The sequence below is a fragment of the Helicoverpa armigera genome, chromosome 29, assembly GCF_030705265.1.
Source record: "Helicoverpa armigera isolate CAAS_96S chromosome 29, ASM3070526v1, whole genome shotgun sequence".
Classification (NCBI taxonomy): domain Eukaryota; kingdom Metazoa; phylum Arthropoda; class Insecta; order Lepidoptera; family Noctuidae; genus Helicoverpa; species Helicoverpa armigera.
The window spans coordinates 2,265,835-2,283,676 of NC_087148.1; the positions used below are offsets into that span (position 1 = coordinate 2,265,835).

General features: G+C 38.6%; 1 protein-coding gene across 1 annotated transcript in view; it reads right to left on the reverse strand.

The window, feature by feature from the left end:
* The window catches only part of LOC110377742 (neurofibromin), a 150,788-nt gene that overhangs the window by 14,153 nt on the left and 118,793 nt on the right, over window positions 1–17,842 (reverse strand). Inside the window, exons 43-59 of the mRNA XM_064042548.1 lie at window positions 16,447–16,553; window positions 16,017–16,093; window positions 15,495–15,688; window positions 13,834–13,937; window positions 12,408–12,458; window positions 10,969–11,055; window positions 7,821–7,992; window positions 7,048–7,186; window positions 6,373–6,552; window positions 5,890–5,969; window positions 5,283–5,416; window positions 4,750–4,890; window positions 4,328–4,407; window positions 3,260–3,429; window positions 2,631–2,743; window positions 2,106–2,211; window positions 1,272–1,339 (exon numbers count right to left, since the gene is read on the reverse strand). Coding sequence (XP_063898618.1) covers window positions 1,272–1,339; window positions 2,106–2,211; window positions 2,631–2,743; window positions 3,260–3,429; window positions 4,328–4,407; window positions 4,750–4,890; window positions 5,283–5,416; window positions 5,890–5,969; window positions 6,373–6,552; window positions 7,048–7,186; window positions 7,821–7,992; window positions 10,969–11,055; window positions 12,408–12,458; window positions 13,834–13,937; window positions 15,495–15,688; window positions 16,017–16,093; window positions 16,447–16,553 — 2,003 coding nt within the window. The remainder of the gene's footprint in view (window positions 1–1,271; window positions 1,340–2,105; window positions 2,212–2,630; window positions 2,744–3,259; window positions 3,430–4,327; window positions 4,408–4,749; window positions 4,891–5,282; window positions 5,417–5,889; window positions 5,970–6,372; window positions 6,553–7,047; window positions 7,187–7,820; window positions 7,993–10,968; window positions 11,056–12,407; window positions 12,459–13,833; window positions 13,938–15,494; window positions 15,689–16,016; window positions 16,094–16,446; window positions 16,554–17,842) is intronic.

Consider the following 17,842-nt stretch of genomic DNA (forward strand, 5'->3'; position numbering starts at 1 on the left):
TCCGAAACCCAGCTTGCTCCGGTGGTTGGAATTCGTCGAGTCTTCGCGCAAGTCGGTTCGTGATCACTCTTGAGAACAGCTTATAGACGTGGCTTAGGAAATGGGTCGATAGTTCTTCAACTGGGTTTTGTCTCCCTTTTTGAAGAACAGGACGACAACACTCCTACTCCACGCCTCTGGAGTTCTCCCTTCAAACAGGACGGCATTAAAAAGCTTCTGGAGCTCCCCCAGTACGGGCTTTCCTCCTGCTTTTAATAGCTCTGTTGTAATGCCATCCTCGCCAGGGGCTTTTCCATTTTTGAGCTGTCTCAGAGCGATCTCGATTTCGCCACTGCTGACTTCTGGCAGGTCTTCGGTGAAATGGCGCGTTAATGTGGCTCTAGAGTCCTCATTTCCGGGATCAGGTCGAGATGCATGCGATGCGTATAACCGGCCATAGAAATTTTTCACTTCCGAAAGGACTGCCGGCACCGAAGAAACGACTTCTCCACTTGTTTAACATGTTTATTAATTTTATATTTTTAGCACAGAATGGGCTTTATAGTTAATCTTTACTATTACTATAATAAAAAAAAAATTACTACTACGGCGTAGCACATTACAGGCTACGCCGTAGCATAAAGTAAACCGTGGTTTGTTTATTATAATTTTATTAATTTTGGGTATTTTTTTTATTGAAACAATTTAAATTGCTTTCCCGAACCAGATGTGAGTATAAACTGAAAATAACTCGTTTTTCTGCCATTCCTTGACTAAACACCGACATACAATTGTTTCTCTATTGGATTTATTGCACCACGATATATAACTTTATTTATGTAAACCTTTTTTGTAAAAGAATATTTTCAATGTGAAATTAATAATGTTTCATGGTGATATAGCTATTTATTTCAGTAAAACTTGGTATAGCTATGAACACCAATTTCTAAGCAAATCAATTTTCAATCATGACTAGACTCCGTCTGCGGTTTCAGCCGCGTCCCGAGGAAATTATTTAAAAAATATATAAAAGATATTTAATCAAAATAGGCTAAACATTAGCAAGTTCTAGAGATAATATAAATTTCACAATACGATATTCTAAAACCTCTGAAACTTTTATTTTATAATCTGATCTCAAGTTCAAAAGATAACCTTGTTTTGCCAAATTAAACAGATTTTCAAAAATCTTAGGTGCAATAAATTCGTCATAAATATATCATGGTATATAACGATATATGATAATGATGAGTACATATATGATATAAGCATATAATAAAATATGATATTACCTGATGTGGTATTGTGGCCAAGTGCGGGCTGTGCCCTCCGCTGCCCGATTGTAAGGTTGGCGATTTACCTGTGAATTTATGATATAGGATGTTTTGGTAGAAATGCAAATGAGTTTGGTAGGCATTGAGATGAAGAGTTTGTTAAAAATGTAGGTAAATACAGTGTGGTATAAATTGATATAGATAGTTTCGTAGAAACTGTGTTTTTTTAAATAGAAATTAAAGAAAAAACAGCACCCTTGTTACAAAGTGAGAGAAAAATACACTTATGCCAATTTTCACCAACAAATACCTAAATTAAGGGATTTACGGAATCCCCTAAGAATTTAAGGGATCCCCTAAGAGCATTTACGGAACACTTAATAAGAATTTCGTTTTCACCAAAGTTTAGGTATCCCTTATCCATAGTTATTTATGTCAAAATTGGGAGAGCCCTTATTCTAAGTGGCACTTAGATTAAGAGATTGTTGGTGAAAATGGGCATAAAGCTACCTTATTATAAAACGTAGTCTGAAAAAGTACTGGCTTTAGTACATACTAGTACTAAGAATAAATCATCGTCTCGAACAAAGCTGAAGTTCTAAACCTAGTTCTAAACCCGGTGATTTCTAAAACCACGCTTTATGATAAAGAGGTAAAAATATATAAAAAAAATAGGAAATGGATTGACTAACACGGATACAAATCTGTTAGCAAATGCAGATTTGTGTGTTTTGGAATTTATTTATTGATTCAGATTACCACGTTCAAAGAAACTCTTCAGCTCTATCACATTGCCCTTGATAATTATCTTATACCTCCATTACTTAATAAATAGTTAGTTTGTAATCTCACCACCATGGGCAGACGATATGGCAGCTTGATCGAGTACGTCCCACGACTTCTGTCGCCGACTGTGACAGGAGCTGTGTGATGTCGACGGCTGTATCAGGATTGATGACTGGAAATTAATTAAAAAAATATAAATCAGCTATGAAAATTTCAACCGACTAAATATCACGGTTCAAGAGATACAGTATGGTTACAGAAGTAGACTAACGTCTTAGTAATAGGGTTCCATTTCGTCCGTAAAATAAGGAACCATTTACTTTTGAACACATCTTTTATTTTTTATTTTTTTGATGTTGGCTCTTTGCGATGGGGGTTTCTTACACTTTGCTAGGTGTTTAATTTTTAATTTTATTATTTTGATAAACATATATTTACACATATTTAACACTCTTTTTCTGGTGATTAAACTACAAAAAAGAACCTAAGAATATTCCTTAACATTTTTCACCGAAATGAATAAAAAAGTCGGTGGAAAAATAATCACTGAAATATCTAAGAACTCTTTGAATGAATGATACAGTCACATACCTGATGATGTTCAGCAGTGGGACAGTAATGATCACAGTTGTCGGGCAACCATTTCGGCAACGAGTGCTTCACGTGACAGCGAGAACGAACTTCTTCACTCACGCACACTAATGCTGTGAACGAATGACAATAATCTAATTCATTCCCGGCAGCATTTAGTCTCGGCTATTATTGGCTCATCTTTGATAGGGGTTACGGATAGGCAGAAGCTAGTAAGTCTGACAACCAGGAGGTATTGGGTCGCCCGAGTTAAGGGGATGTCAGATCAGCAGTCGTTTCATTTATTTGGAAGCAGACCCCAACATAGTTGGAGATAGGCTAGGCAGATAATGAATATTGCCAAGTTTCATCAAACACAAAAACTTACAAATAAATATCTATACATTTAAACTTTCGCGTATATATATTACTAGCTGTTTTTCACGGTTTCACCCGCGTGTTGGGTAAACTTCTTCCCGTACCTGGATAAAAAATAGCTTATATCACCGAGGAATAGTGCCCCCTCCCAACAGTTAAATAATTTTTCAAATTGCTTCACCAGTTGCGCGGCCTTTTAGGCACAAACAAACATTTTTTCCCCTTTATTAGGTATATATCAGTATATCATAGATTAAATAGGATTCACATACCAGTAAGATAAGCGACAGTATCAGCAGTAACATGGAACTTGTCACCCAGTGCGGCTAAAGACAGCAGTTTGACGAGCACGCGGCAGGTGCGGGAGACAGTGGCGGCCATGGGGTGACGGTAGCCCTTCACCAGGTGACCCACCAGAGCGAAGTGGAAGTTCGAACGGAAACTGCATGAAAAACGATATAATATTTTGAGCCAGGATTTCAATAAACGAGCTAACACTGAAATTATCAAATATACGAAGTTTGAGCGGAAACTGAATGAAAATGATATAGTTTAAGAGTTTAGTCTTTTACAATAAAGAGAAAAAAATGGACTGGATTTCAAAAAATCGTCGCGATCCGTTGAAACTACATCCCGCATCCGGTTAAAAAGTAGCTTAAGTAGCCTATAGTCATCCTCAATAAGCGGGCTATACAACACTGAAATTATCAAATATAGGTATATGTTTCCAAGTTTTTTGTTTTGTAATAGTACCTTTAGGTGACCTAATGGTTAAAGCACCATCCTGTCAAGTACGAGTGTGCAGTCATGTGCCTAGAAGTAACCTATTATGTTATTTAAAGCACCAGTATATTAAGTAAGAGTGTTTGGTCAAAGACAGCAGCTTGACGAGCACGCGGCAGGTGCGGGAGACGGTGGCGGCCATGGGATGACGGTAGCCCTTCACCAGGTGACCAACCAGCGCGAAGTGGAAGTTCGAACGGAAACTGAATTAAAACGATATGGCTTAAGTCTATTATTCTTCAGAATAAACTTTAAAATAAAATCAGTGTTATTTTTTTGGAACCTAAAACTAAGTACTAAATAAGAATTTGTCGAGCTTTCACGCCAAAATTGCTAAACCGTGTTGAATGATATATACTTATATAGGCTTAAAGTAATGTTGAAAAGAGATTAAAATATAATCACAAAATTGGACCAAATTGGATGAGAGTGGCAAGAACTAGGCAGAAATTGAAAAATTTGGAGGAGACCTATATCCGAAGACGGAAAACCCAGGGGCTGTGATAGATGGATGGATGGGTATACTAGATTTTCCTTTCGATATATGAAAAACATACCTCAAACCGACAGCATGGTCCATTTGCTTGAAGTGCCACTCTAACGGTTCCCTGGTCTCCATCATGACTTGTTCCAAGGTCTGTTGAAAAATATCAATTTATTTAAACAATGCACTGTGTAAGTATGTACTAGGTACTAAGAGACTTAGGAACACCGACAGTTTACCGTTGTAACTGTTGTTTTAAGACATAAGGGACATTTACGTTGTCAGTAAAAACTAAAAACCACAATCTAAGCAGACCATGGAACGTTACTTTCATAGAAAGAATATCTTATTATATAAAATACATCCACCCCTTCACCACTTCCTATGTTTTGCTGGGAAGAAGAAATGGTGGAACAATTTCTATCACTATAAACTTAATATTTTTAACGTGTAAACAATTGTTGACGAGCCAAATAAATAAAACGTAGATTTTACCTTCTGCTGGAAGTGTCCCTGTGATTCCAAAGTATGAAGGTTTTGCTCCATGAAAGCCAAACCCGCCGCGTACAACGTTGGCTCGTCTAGTTGTAACACGGATAGTGCTACCCAGAATAGAGCCTTGTGGATTGGTGATGCCTAGAAAATAGAAATTATAATAAGTTGATGTTTCTTTTTAGGTAATTAGGACTTAGGTACAGAGCTCATGTAAATATTGTCCGTTGGTGGAAGATAGTTTATTAATAAACTCGCTTCTACTAGTGGTTTTACCCTCATCCTGCGGAATCCACTTCCCGTACCATATCAACTATATTCTATGTCACTTAGGGACAGTGTAGCTTCGAGCCAGTAAGTCTGACAACCAGTCTTACCCAGTATTGGGTTGCCCGGGTAACTGGGTTGAGGAGGTTAGATAGGGCAGTCGCTCCTTGTGGTACACTGGTACTCAGCTGCATCCGGTTAGACTGGAAGCCGACCCCTACATAGTTGGGAAAAGGCTCGGGATATGATGATGATGATGAGGAACCTACCGGGTAGAGCAGCGGCTGCAGCCTGGTGAGCGCCATGATGAGAGCTTCGAGCAGTGCGAGATCGTTGAACGACTCAAGAGCCTTCACCAGGATACGGAGAAGTTGCTTCATATCATCGTCTGTCACGTTCTTACCTGTAGGAGAGTTATATTGTTTAATATACAGTTTGTTTTCAGAGTTTAATTACTCAACAAAAACATATAGGTCAAGTGCTAGTCGGATTGGAGCGCGAATGTCCCCGTGTGTCCAAAGTTCAAGTTTGTTAAATGTGGTCTTAAATAAATAGGTTTTCAGTATTTTTTGTTATAGCGGCACCAATAATATATCATCAGTGAAAACAAGTAGTTGTGTAACTGTCAAGATTCATGAGATACAGCCTAGTGATAGAAGAACATCCAAGTCTTAGCAATAGCATTCCGTTTATCCCTTTAAGCATGTCACCCAAAAAAATGCTATTCTTTTATTATTCTTCGAAACAGAAAAGGCAGTTTTAACCTTTGCAGATTTGTATGTTAAGTGTCAAAATATTTTTTCTATACTTGAACCGTTTCTGAGGTTTCTTATTAGTAACAATTCTTAAAAGACTTTAAATTAGAATAATACTTACTGATACATCCAAATACGATGAGTGCACGCGGCTGTAGCGCCGGATTGAAACAGAACGCGAAGCTTTTGGCTAAAGATGTCCTGTTGGTGACATTATATAACATATTAAAAAAAACATTAGTATGTAAGAATATAGGAAAAGGAAATAAGAAAAGGATCAAATAAATATATACGTTTTTGAGAAGAAACAAAGATAGATAGATAATCTTGTAGGGACTTTTTCACAAATACATTTTAGGGCCAACTTTTTGATCGTCAAAGGAATAAATATGGCCGTTTGACATATTTTCTATACACAAATTATCAAAACGTTTTAGATTTCAGATTAAAGTTATCTGAGGATTACTGCCTAAATAATGATACCATTGATGTAATTATTATTGTATGTACATGTAAAGCGAGTTTTAAAATAAAATGTCTTATCAAGATTATTTACCATCAGTTAAGAGCCTACTAAAATGTACTAAAGTTCATAATACATTACCAAGTATGCAACCAATCACAGTCCGGTATATCCCGCATGCAAGCTTCCATGATCTCCAGTAGAGCATCCGTGATGATCTCCAAGGATTGCAGGGGCAAACGCTCCCGGTCCGTGTGAGTAGTGCCTGTGCACGCGACTGTGCCTGCTTCTGTGCAGGTGGTGTATGAGTGTTCTGAATACCTGTAGTTGAAGGGAGTATGATGAAGTTAGGACTGATCTTAAGCATGTCTCTCTAGGGAAACAAATGCTGACCTTACAAATTGCACTAAATAATATAATGGCGTCCACGGCCACGGCGGCTGTTCTCAATTAAGGAGATCAGCCAACTGTGCAGGAAATATTATAGTGCACGCACATCTGCTTGGACACAGGTGCACTCACTATTCCTTCATTCTCATAGCGCGATGGGACGACAATCCGATACGACCGGACAGAGATCAGGCGTAGGACTGACATTTACGTGCTCTCCGATGCACGGGTGTATCAATCACCAACTTCCAGGCTCCGGGCTGCTTCGTGAAAGTTTCTAAAGCCCACAAAGCGATTCCAGCCCGTCCCAGGTATCGAACCCAAGACTTCGAGCACAGCAGCCGCTTTTGCAACCACTAGACTAGACCAACGAGGCAGTCTCAAAAAATAAACAGTATACTGAAACAAAACATATATATTTCTTACCAATCATTAGTATGTCTGTTGTAAGGGCTCCTGAAGGCGGTCACAGCTGCCGACTTGACCTTGGAAATGCCGAACATTTGGTAGAACTTGGGTAAAGCGAACTCGTCCAGAGATAGACGGAGTACGCGTTGGGTGTCCTCTGAAAATAAAGATATCATTAAGAAGCTGGAAAATATATGAACACGCGCCGATAAGCGCTGACCGGCGCCGACAAAAGCTGTAAACTTATAAGCGCTTATCGGCGCGTGTTCATATATATCTCTGCGCGGGTTACCAGCGCTGTCGAGCGTCGATAAGCGCTTAGGATAAGTTTTCAGCTTCTTCCAGCTTTCTTTCTGTATACGGCCTTACATCACGTTATCACACAATAAAATATGTATCAAATAATTATGTTATTATTTCTATTATTTCATGACACTTGTCAGCAATATACTTTTTACATAGGAATCATATATAGGGTGCTCGGAATAATACTTTATAAACGGGTGTGGGAAGAAGTTTTATCAGAAAACAGATGAATCTGCTTCCGGAAGATAAGTATAGACACTTAGATGCTAATATACTAAAAAGCATTGTTTTATTATTTATTTGTACCCTAAAAACTCTGAAACTACTGAACCGATTTGAATAATTGTTTCACTGTAGTCAAAATAGACTATTTTCCAGTAGCATAGACTATTTTTTGTCCGAGAACGGAATGAAGTTCCGTAAATGCGGGTAAAACTGAAGAAAAAAGGCTAGTAGTAGATAAACTGTTAAATAAATAAACTTACCAGAAAAACTCGGCGTAGTGCAAGTACAAAGGGAATGTATGATGTTAATGACGAGGCCGTGGGTGGCGGCCCGCATGGACACGGTGCCCGAGCACACGAGGAACGTCACGGTATGGAACAGGTACGGCAAGTGCCGCGCCACGTCCAGGCAGTTGTTGAACGACAACATTAGCTGGAAATATAACGAAAGACATTGCTAAAAGAACAAAAGACGGAGATAGGATTGATAAAGGACCCCTCATCTTCATTCTAAGATGGCGTCCTCTGATAAAATTACATTATATGCCTAGCCTTTTCCTATATTGTGGTCTACTTCCAGCAAAAATCGCCAAAAGACCCCCAAGAAGACCTAGGACCCTATAATGAAAGACGACTGCCAAAGACCTACCATGCTTTCGCAGACAAAAACATGTTTGGCACAGATGGTCACCTATCATCAATAGCTTAACCTTTGAACTAACAATGTGATAAAATACCCCTAAGAAGACCTAAGACCCTATAATAATAGACTACTCCTAACGATTGCCAAAGACCTATCATGCAAGATACAAGAATGTTCAGCTAAGACAGTCATCTATAAGCAATAAGATATTGCTATTGGTAATGTATGATGTTAATGACCAGGCCGTGGGTGGCGGCCCGCATGGACACGGTGCCCGAGCACACGAGGAACGTCACGGTATGGAACAGGTACGGCAAGTGCCGCGCCACGTCCAGGCAGTTGTTGAACGATAACATTAGCTGCAAATATAACGAAAGACACTGATAAAAGACCAAAAGACAGAGATACGATTGATAAAAGACCCCTCATCTTCATTCTAAGATGGCGTCCTATGATACAATTAAATTATATACCTAGCTTTTTCCTGTATTGTGGTCTACTTCCAGTAGAATTCTTCAGAAGACCACCCAAGAGGACATAGGACCCTATAATGACAGATTACTCCTAACGACTGCCAAAGATGACGGGAAAAAAACCATACGGTGGTCAATAAGTGTGACCAGATACAGCAGAGTAGTACAAGTGTCCTGTAGAATTCGCCAAAAGACCTCAGAAGAGGACCTAGGACCCTATGATAGACTACCCCTAAAGACTACCAAAGATGACAGGACCTGTCATGCAAGATACAAGAATGTTTGGCCTAAGACAGTCTTGTAAGCAATAAGACATTGCTATTGGTAATGTATGATGTTAATGACCAGGCCGTGGGTGGCGGCCCGCATGGACACGGTGCCCGAGCACACGAGGAACGTCACGGTATGGAACAGGTACGGCAAGTGCCGCGCCACGTCCAGGCAGTTGTTGAACGATAACATTAGCTGCAAATATAACGAAAGACATTGCTAAAAGAATAAAAGACGGAGATATAGTTGATAAAAGACCCCTTCAACTTCATTCTAAGATGGCGTCCTATGATACAATTATATTATATACCTAGCCTTTTCCTATATTGTGGTATACTTCCAGTATAATTCTTCAGAAGACCACCCAAGATGACCTAGAACCCTACAATGATAGACTACTCCTAACGACTGCCAATGATGACAGAACCAACGACCTTTTCCTATAATGTAATCGATTTTAAGTGAGACCAGATACAGCAAAGTAGACAAGTATCCTAATGTATCCAATGGTCTACTTTCAGTAGAAGTCTTTAGAAGACCCCTAAGAGGACCTTTGACCCTGTAATTAAAGACTACTTGTGCCGACAGCCAAAGATATCGAGACCAAAGACCTATCATGCAAGATACAAGAACGTTTGGCTACGACAGTCATCTGTAAGCAATAAGACATTGCTATTGGTAATGTATGATGTTAATGACCAGGCCGTGGGTGGCGGCCCGCATGGACACGGTGCCCGAGCACACGAGGAACGTCACGGTATGGAACAGGTACGGCAAGTGCCGCGCCACGTCCAGGCAGTTGTTGAACGATAACATTAGCTGCAAATATAACGAAAGACATTGCTAAAACAACAAAAGACGGAGATAAGATTGATAAAAGACCCCTCATCTTCATTCTAAAATGGCGTCCTTTGATACAATTATATTATATACCTAGCTTTTTCCTATATTGTGGTCTACTTCCAGTAGAAATCTTTAGAAGACTACCCAAGAGGACCTGGGACCCTATAATGATAGACTACTCCTAATGTTGGCTAAAGGTATCGGGAAGAAGACCTTATATGCTGTGGTAAATTTTAAGAGTGACCAGATGCAGCAGAGTAGTACAGGTGTCCTGTAGAATTCGATAAAAACCTCAGAAGAGGACCTATGACCCTTTAATGCAAGACTACTCTTAACGACTGCCCAAGATGACAGGACCTATCATATATTTAGAGTTAAGAAGGTGTTTGGCTAAGACAGTCATCTGTAAGCAATAAGACATTGCCATTGGTAATGTATGATGTTAATGACCAGGCCGTGGGTGGCGGCCCGCATGGACACGGTGCCCGAGCACACGAGGAACGTCACGGTATGGAACAGGTACGGCAAGTGCCGCGCCACGTCCAGGCAGTTGTTGAACGATAACATTAGCTGCAAATATAAGGACAGACATTGCTAAAAGACCAGGAGATAAGAACCATAAAAGACCCTCGCAAGTTCATTTTAAGATGGCGTCCATTGATACATTTATAGTATAAGCCTAGCCTTTTCATTTATTGTGCTGTAGCAGGGTGTATATATAGCGACTATACGGTTACGACTATACGGTATACGGTTTATATAGCGACTGTGAATCTTACTCAACGAAACCCAATTAGTATGAACACGCTTCATCATCATCTACCTAGCCTTGTCTTATTATGTTGGGGTCGGCTTTCAGTGTGACCCGATGCACCGATTGCCTGTCTGAAATTAATTAATCGGTTCACCGCTTGGTAAGGCTATACTTTCATAGTTTTTCCCAACTATAATTGGAAATCGCTGTAGAACGTGAAAGTGTCCATCTTTTGTCGTTCTTTCGTGCCAAAACCACTGAACCGATTCAAACCTCATTTGATACATAGTACATAGTCTAGAGCCTAAGAAAGGACCTGGCAACTTTTTATCCAGCTGCAGGAAAAAGTTCTTTCAGAACTCAAAACTTTGTGTTTTTTTTACGGGAAGTACATAAATCCCTCGATATACGGGCGGGAATACTTACCAAATATCTAGCAAGTATAGCGATGTCATCCCACATCATATGCTGTTCCAACATGGCGGTCGGCGAGTGACAAGTCTTGTCTACCACCTGAAATATATCACTAGATTAGAGTTTATTATTTATCTTAGTTTTAAGCTCGGTTTTACTGGTGATGAACTACATAATATGTATTAAGTCAGGTGTTAGTCAATAGAAAATATTGTGAATGATTGCTTGAATGGGATTTAATAAGTATGTTCTATTTTTAAATGAGTTAATTAGGTAATCGTCGCGATCTTTATATGACCACCTATGTATTTATTTAAATTCCCTAATATTTTTTTTGGTCAACACGACTTTTTGGAAAATATGTGCAACATTGTTGAGATTTTATAGAATAGAAAAAGTAGGTCTTATATATATAACGATAGGCATATATTAACATGTCACAATTATAGAAGAAGGAATATAATATAATAAATAGTTGGTGTCCCGTTGTTTTAATCAACTCTTCTTCAGAAAATACTAACTTACCAATATCAAAAAAGTTAAGTATCGCAAATTCGATATTCATAAAAAATATACCATGCTCGCTTTTCCTATAACAGCGGCAAACAAACAAAGAAAGCCTAATATAAAAACTACAAAATATAAAGCTGAAAAAACATCAAAAAGTTCAGAAAACACACACAGGAATTTGGATAACCGGATCACTCTTGGCCAATTTATTGTGTTTTATGACAAACTCATAAAAAAGCAAATAAAAACCTAGCGTGGCTAAGAATGAAAAATATGAAACAAAAGATGATCTAAAAAGCAGAAGACCTATATTGCCTGTGCCGAGTCTTTTACCAACTATGTTCCCTTAATTTTCTATTCCATAATCCTTTTTCCCAACTATGTTGGGGTCGGCTTCCAGTCTAATCGGATGCAGCTGAGTACCAGTGTGCCACAAGGACCGACTGCCTATCTGACTTCAACCCAGTTACCCGAGAAATCTAATCAACTGGCTTCCGACTACCCGCAAAAGACCTATACTATCATTATTTAATTCCTTGTTAACGATTTCATGTCATGTCAAAATTATGCCTTTTTTATTAATTCAAAAGGTGTCTTAATTTAAAAAAATCTAAAATAAAAAGAAAAACGATTAATGCAATAAGTATTTTTTTATGGCTTTAACTCTGATTCTAATTTAGGTACTCTAATAACTGTTTTCTGCAAAAAAAAAACGAGAAAATTGAATTAATTTTGTAACGTTATATTGCTTTAAGATATTCCGATTCTGCTGTAATTTTCAATCACACAAAAACCCTCCAAAAAAGCATCGTGCGAATGCGAATACCAAAAAAAATAAACCGCAAAAAATCCCAGCTCATGATGTCACTAAAAACTAAAAAAGTTTAAAACTAAAAACTAAAAAATGGTAAAAACTAAAAAACAAATGTATATGAACTCACAGTGGCCGGGGTGACGGGCCCCAGGATATTATTGGGCAGTTTGGATAGGGCCTGTGGGACACAGAAACTGTATGTACACATATTTACATAGACAGACACAGAGTTTATACCATTTAACCAAGGTTATTTTAATCTCATTGCAAGTTTTAATTCAGTGTTTTAAACACCTCTTATAAATTTGTGTGTAATCTTTATTAATAAAATAAAAAGGAAACATTTTTGTACTCTAAAGGCTCCGAAACTACCAAACCGGTTTGAAAAATTCTTTCACTGTTGGAAAGCTACACTCTTCCTAAGTAATATAGACTATATTTTATCCCGGTACGAGCAGTAGTTCCCACAGGGCGCGGGCAAACCGCGGGAAAACACTAGTCTATAATATACTTATAAGAAATACGACCTGTTTGAACGCAATGAGAAAGCGTTTCAAAACCCATCAATTGTATTTAGAACTCTTTAAAATGTGAGTTTATTTATTGAAGTTAGTTTATTTTATTTTCTTGGTTAAATGAAATAAGAAACATACACTTACACATGTAAACTAAAAGATAGTACATATATTGCTAAAAAGTCTAGTCTACTCGTACTGCAGAGATTTGCATTTGTTGTCAGATGAAGATTTTGTATACATTAGCCATTTAATTTCATTATAGACAAGACTCTTTATAATAGATAAATACACATATATTTATTATTCGTAGTCCATACATAGAACGATACATAGTCCGTGTCATATTCTCAAAACACTATATTGTAAGAATGCTTTAGATGAATAGTGGACGCCTATACTAATAATATAAAGCTGAAGAGTTTGTTTGGATTAATCACAGGAACTACTGAACCGATTTGAAATATACTGTGATAGATAGCACAAATCGAGGTAGTCGTCTCGTGAGAACCACTGTAGGCTTCCGAAAAAAAATAGCCTTAAGTCTTAATCAATAAATAGGCTATTTAACACTGAAAGATTTTTCCATCTCTGTCTAGCAGTGCCTGAGAATATCGCGTTGTTATTATCACACAAGCTCTTGAACTTTATAATAGTAGCAAAGATTATTTAAAACACTAGTGACAACAACATTTGAATTTAAAATGCCGATGTCGTTGAAGAACGTTTGAGAATACCACACAGATATACACCAATAAAATGAGACCAGATAGATGTTTTTATGACCTCCATACTTATTTGAATGATAATTTCCATGCATGAAAACAATCTAAACATAGAATGAAAAGATTTTTGTAAACATAAAATTACACTTTCCAAAATAAAAATATATGGACAAAAATCTGCCAATAACTTTAAAATTCAACAGAAATAAAAATCAACATATCATGCAAATCAAATCGTCCCGAAAATATAAAAATATACCCTCATTTTTTTTCTGCCCTCCCATCCAAATCCGGACCTTAAAAATTTGCTTACCCTGCACATTCTTCCGATGACCTTCTTGGAAACCAGTTGCACGTTGGCTGAAGCCAAAGCGACTGCGGTGTCCGCCATGATCTCTATCATTGGAGAACCGAGACCTGAAATAGAAGGGAAAAATCAAAATTATTTTTCGATATGCATTTATCGAACATTATAAATTTGTAAATAATAGTGCAAAAATAACATATTAAAAAATATAAAGATAGAAGTGGGAACATGGTCCAAACTACCGGCGGCCAGAGCCCTACAGAGAGAAACCTCTGGTCGATGCGTGTCGTATCCAGTTAACATTTCAAATGTTATTGACAAAAAATATGAACTTCTGAATTAAGAATCTTATCTTTCTGGAATTTCGCCTGAAAATTACTGTCGACTTTTTTTCTGTTTATAAACTGCTGAACCGATTGCGGTGAACTTTGAACTGACTACGGGTGGTATCTTTAAGATGGTCTTATAACCAGTCAGTAAATAGACGACTTTTTATCCGGATATCTCGAGTATTACCACGGGAAATTGCCCAAAAAGAATAATAACAATAATTTATTTTTTCTAAATCAAAATCTCACCGGAATTGACGCTCCTCTGTATAAAGCTGTCGAGCACCATATCGATGAGTTCGGGCACGTGCCCTATGGAGCCCCATATCTTGGCCTGCACTGATGGGTACATCTCCGTCTCCTCAATCGTGAGGGTTATCAGCTTATACCATACCTTAGATACTACTTACTTACTACTTTAGTAAAATCTTGCCGAATTTGATATGTCGCTTTATATCAGCTTCAACCATACTTAAATCACTAGGTACATACCTTGAACTAGCCCAGATAGACTCTGAAACCTGCTGTATTTGTCTTGATTTCAAGGAAAAACTGCTGAACCGATTGCTATGAAATTTGATATAGAGACAAGTGATATCTTGAAATATGTAGGCTACTTTTTATCCGGATAACTTGAATATTACCATGGGAAACCGACCACAAAGTAACTATCCTAGATAGATGAAAATCAAAATGTCAAAAAAACAGCTGAACAGATCATGATGAATTTAATATGGAGACAGATGGTACCCTGAAGGTGGTTATAGGCTACATAGGAAACCGCCTAAACAGTGGATTACTCTTCTTGTCGGACAGAATAATAATAATAATATTTTTTTGAAAATCTCACCGGAATTGACGCTCCTCTGTATAAAGCTGTCGAGCACCATATCAATGAGTTCGGGCACGTGTCCTATGGAGCCCCATATCTTGGCCTGCACTGATGGGTACATCTCCGTCTCCTCAATAGTCAGGGTTATCAGCTTCAACCATACTTTAGTCACTACTTACCTTGAACCAGCCCAGACAGACGCTGAAACCTGCTGTATTTGTCTGACTTTCAAGGAAAAACTGCTGAACCGATTACGATGAAATTTGATATGGAGACAGGTGCAATCTTAAAGATTGTTATAGGCTACTTTTTATCCCGATGTCTTGATTATTACCATAGGAACCAGCCGAAAAAGTAACTATTCTAGATGGACGAAAATCAAAATGTCAAGAAACAGCTGAACAGATAGCGATAAAATTTGATACGGAGACAGGTGGTACCTTGAAGACGGTTATAAGCTACTTTTTATAATAATAATAATTTACTTTTTTAAATCTAAATCTCACCGGAATTAACGCTCCTCTGTATAAAGCTGTCGAGCACCATATCGATGAGTTCGGGCACGTGTCCTATGGAGCCCCATATCTTGGCCTGCACTGATGGGTACATCTCCGTCTCCTCAATCGTCAGGGTTATGAGTTTCTCCAGGATCTGGGCTACTTGCTTCTGGCGACGTGATTCTTCGGAGGGTTTGCAGAATCTGTGAAAGTTTATTTGAAGAGGTTCATAGTGTTTAGTTTTTAGGAGGTTGGCTAAAAGTAATAAGATCGTCTACTTATTAAAATAAAATTCAAAAGTAAAATCACGGGTACACAGATTGGGTTGAGGAGGTCAGATAGGCAGTCGGTTTATGTAAAACACTGATACTCAGCTGCATTTGGCTAAAGGTTATGGCAACTTAAGAGTGGAAAAATGCAGAAATATAGGGAAAAGATGTTTGTATCTATGTTTTTATGTGCACAATAAAACTTCCTAGCAATTGCTTTCCAAAGCATAAAATAATAGTAATAAATAATAGAAAAACTTACCGAACTAAGTTGGCTAGCCACGGTGTCATGTACTCGAGGCACAAATGTTTCAGCTCAATTGTAGACCCACGGAAACCCTGTAAATAATTATGCCAACATATAAATCTGGAGAGTTTGTTTGGTTGAACGATGTAAATGCAGGAATTATATTGGAACTGTGCCAGTGTTTTTTTAAATCCCATGGTTCCTGAGTTTGACGTGTTCAAGCAAACAAACTCTTCAGTTTCATAGTATTAATATAGATAGCAATTACAAAAAAAAAAATCTCTACAGCGCAATTAAGTTTTACGTTCAAAAGAAAATGAATATTATTTCTACGTTGTTAACGTTCACTATAGTAACATTCATTGATCAAAAAACACTTGTATTTACAATGAAAACTGCACCTGTACTAAAATACTGTAGTACTACTATATTGTAGTAAAATTACCTGAATGCACTCTTCAAGGAACTCCAGCGTCAAATGAGGTTCGTTATGAGCAAGCTTTTCGCTCACGGACTTGATGAAAATCGTGTTGTTTGAGGGTATGCATAGACCTTCGTAAAAAATAAACACATGTATGATATTTTTACTGGAAGAAGAAAATTGTCGGATCGTGGGCAGCTGTCTTCAGGTTAGGTAAAATTGGGGTCATGTAATCATGACCACAAGTTTATTTTTATTTATCTTTTGGAAAAGCCAGAAACTCTGACAACTATTCTCACCACGGGGCATCAGGGTAACTGGTTTGAGGAGGTCAGATAGGCAGTTGCTGTTGCTATTGCGGTAAGACAAAGGGGAAAAGGCTCGGAAGATGATGATGACCAAAATTTATTTATCTTTTGGAAGAGCCAGAAAGTCTGACCACTATTCTCACCAAGGGGTATCGGGTTGCCCGGGTAACTGGTTTGAGGAGGTCAGTTAGGCAGTCGCTCCATGTGACACACTGGTACTCAGCTGCATCCGCTTAGACTGGAAGCTGACCCCAATATACTTGAGCATAGGGATCTTACCTGACGGAAAGCGACGATGTGGTCGAAGAAGGAAATTTTCGCAGGAGATTCCTCTCCTGAGCTACTAATTACAAATCTTCCTAAGAGAAGGTGGTCTTACCTGATGTCTCCAGCAGCTGACCCTCGATCTTCAGATGGAAGGTGGCGGTGAGGGCGCACAGCTGGTTGTACGCAGTCATCCTCAGGTTAGGGTCACAGGACCCCAAGTTTACCAACATTCCCAGCATGTATTTAGGACCAATCTTTTGGAAAAGCCAGGAAGTCTGACAACTTTTCTAGCATAGAGTATTAGGTTGCCCGGTTAACTGGTTTGAGGAGTTCAGATAGGCAGTCGCTCCATGTGACACACTGGTACTCAGCTGCATCCAGATAAACTGGAAGCCGACCCCAATATACTTGGGCATAGGGATCTTACCTGAGGAAAAGCGGCGATGTGGTCGAAGAAGGAAATTTTTGCAGGAAATTCCTCTCTTTAGCCACACCTAATAAAAGTTCCTAAGAGGAGATGGTCTCTTCACCTGATGTCTCCAGCAGCTGTCCCTCGATCTTCAGATGGAAGGTGGCGGTGAGGGCGCACAGCTGGTTGTACGCAGCCGTCCTCAGGTTAGGGTCACAGGAACCCAAGTTTAGTAACGTACCATCTTTTGGAAAAGCCACCTGACCACTATTCTCACCAAGGGGACCGGTAAATGGGTTGCGGAGGTCAGATAGGCAGTCGCTCCATGTGACACCAAAGCACTCTGCTGCATCCGGTTAGGCTGGAAGCTGACCCCAATATACTTGGGCATAGGGATCTTACCTGATGGAAAGCGACGATATGGTCGAAGAAGGAA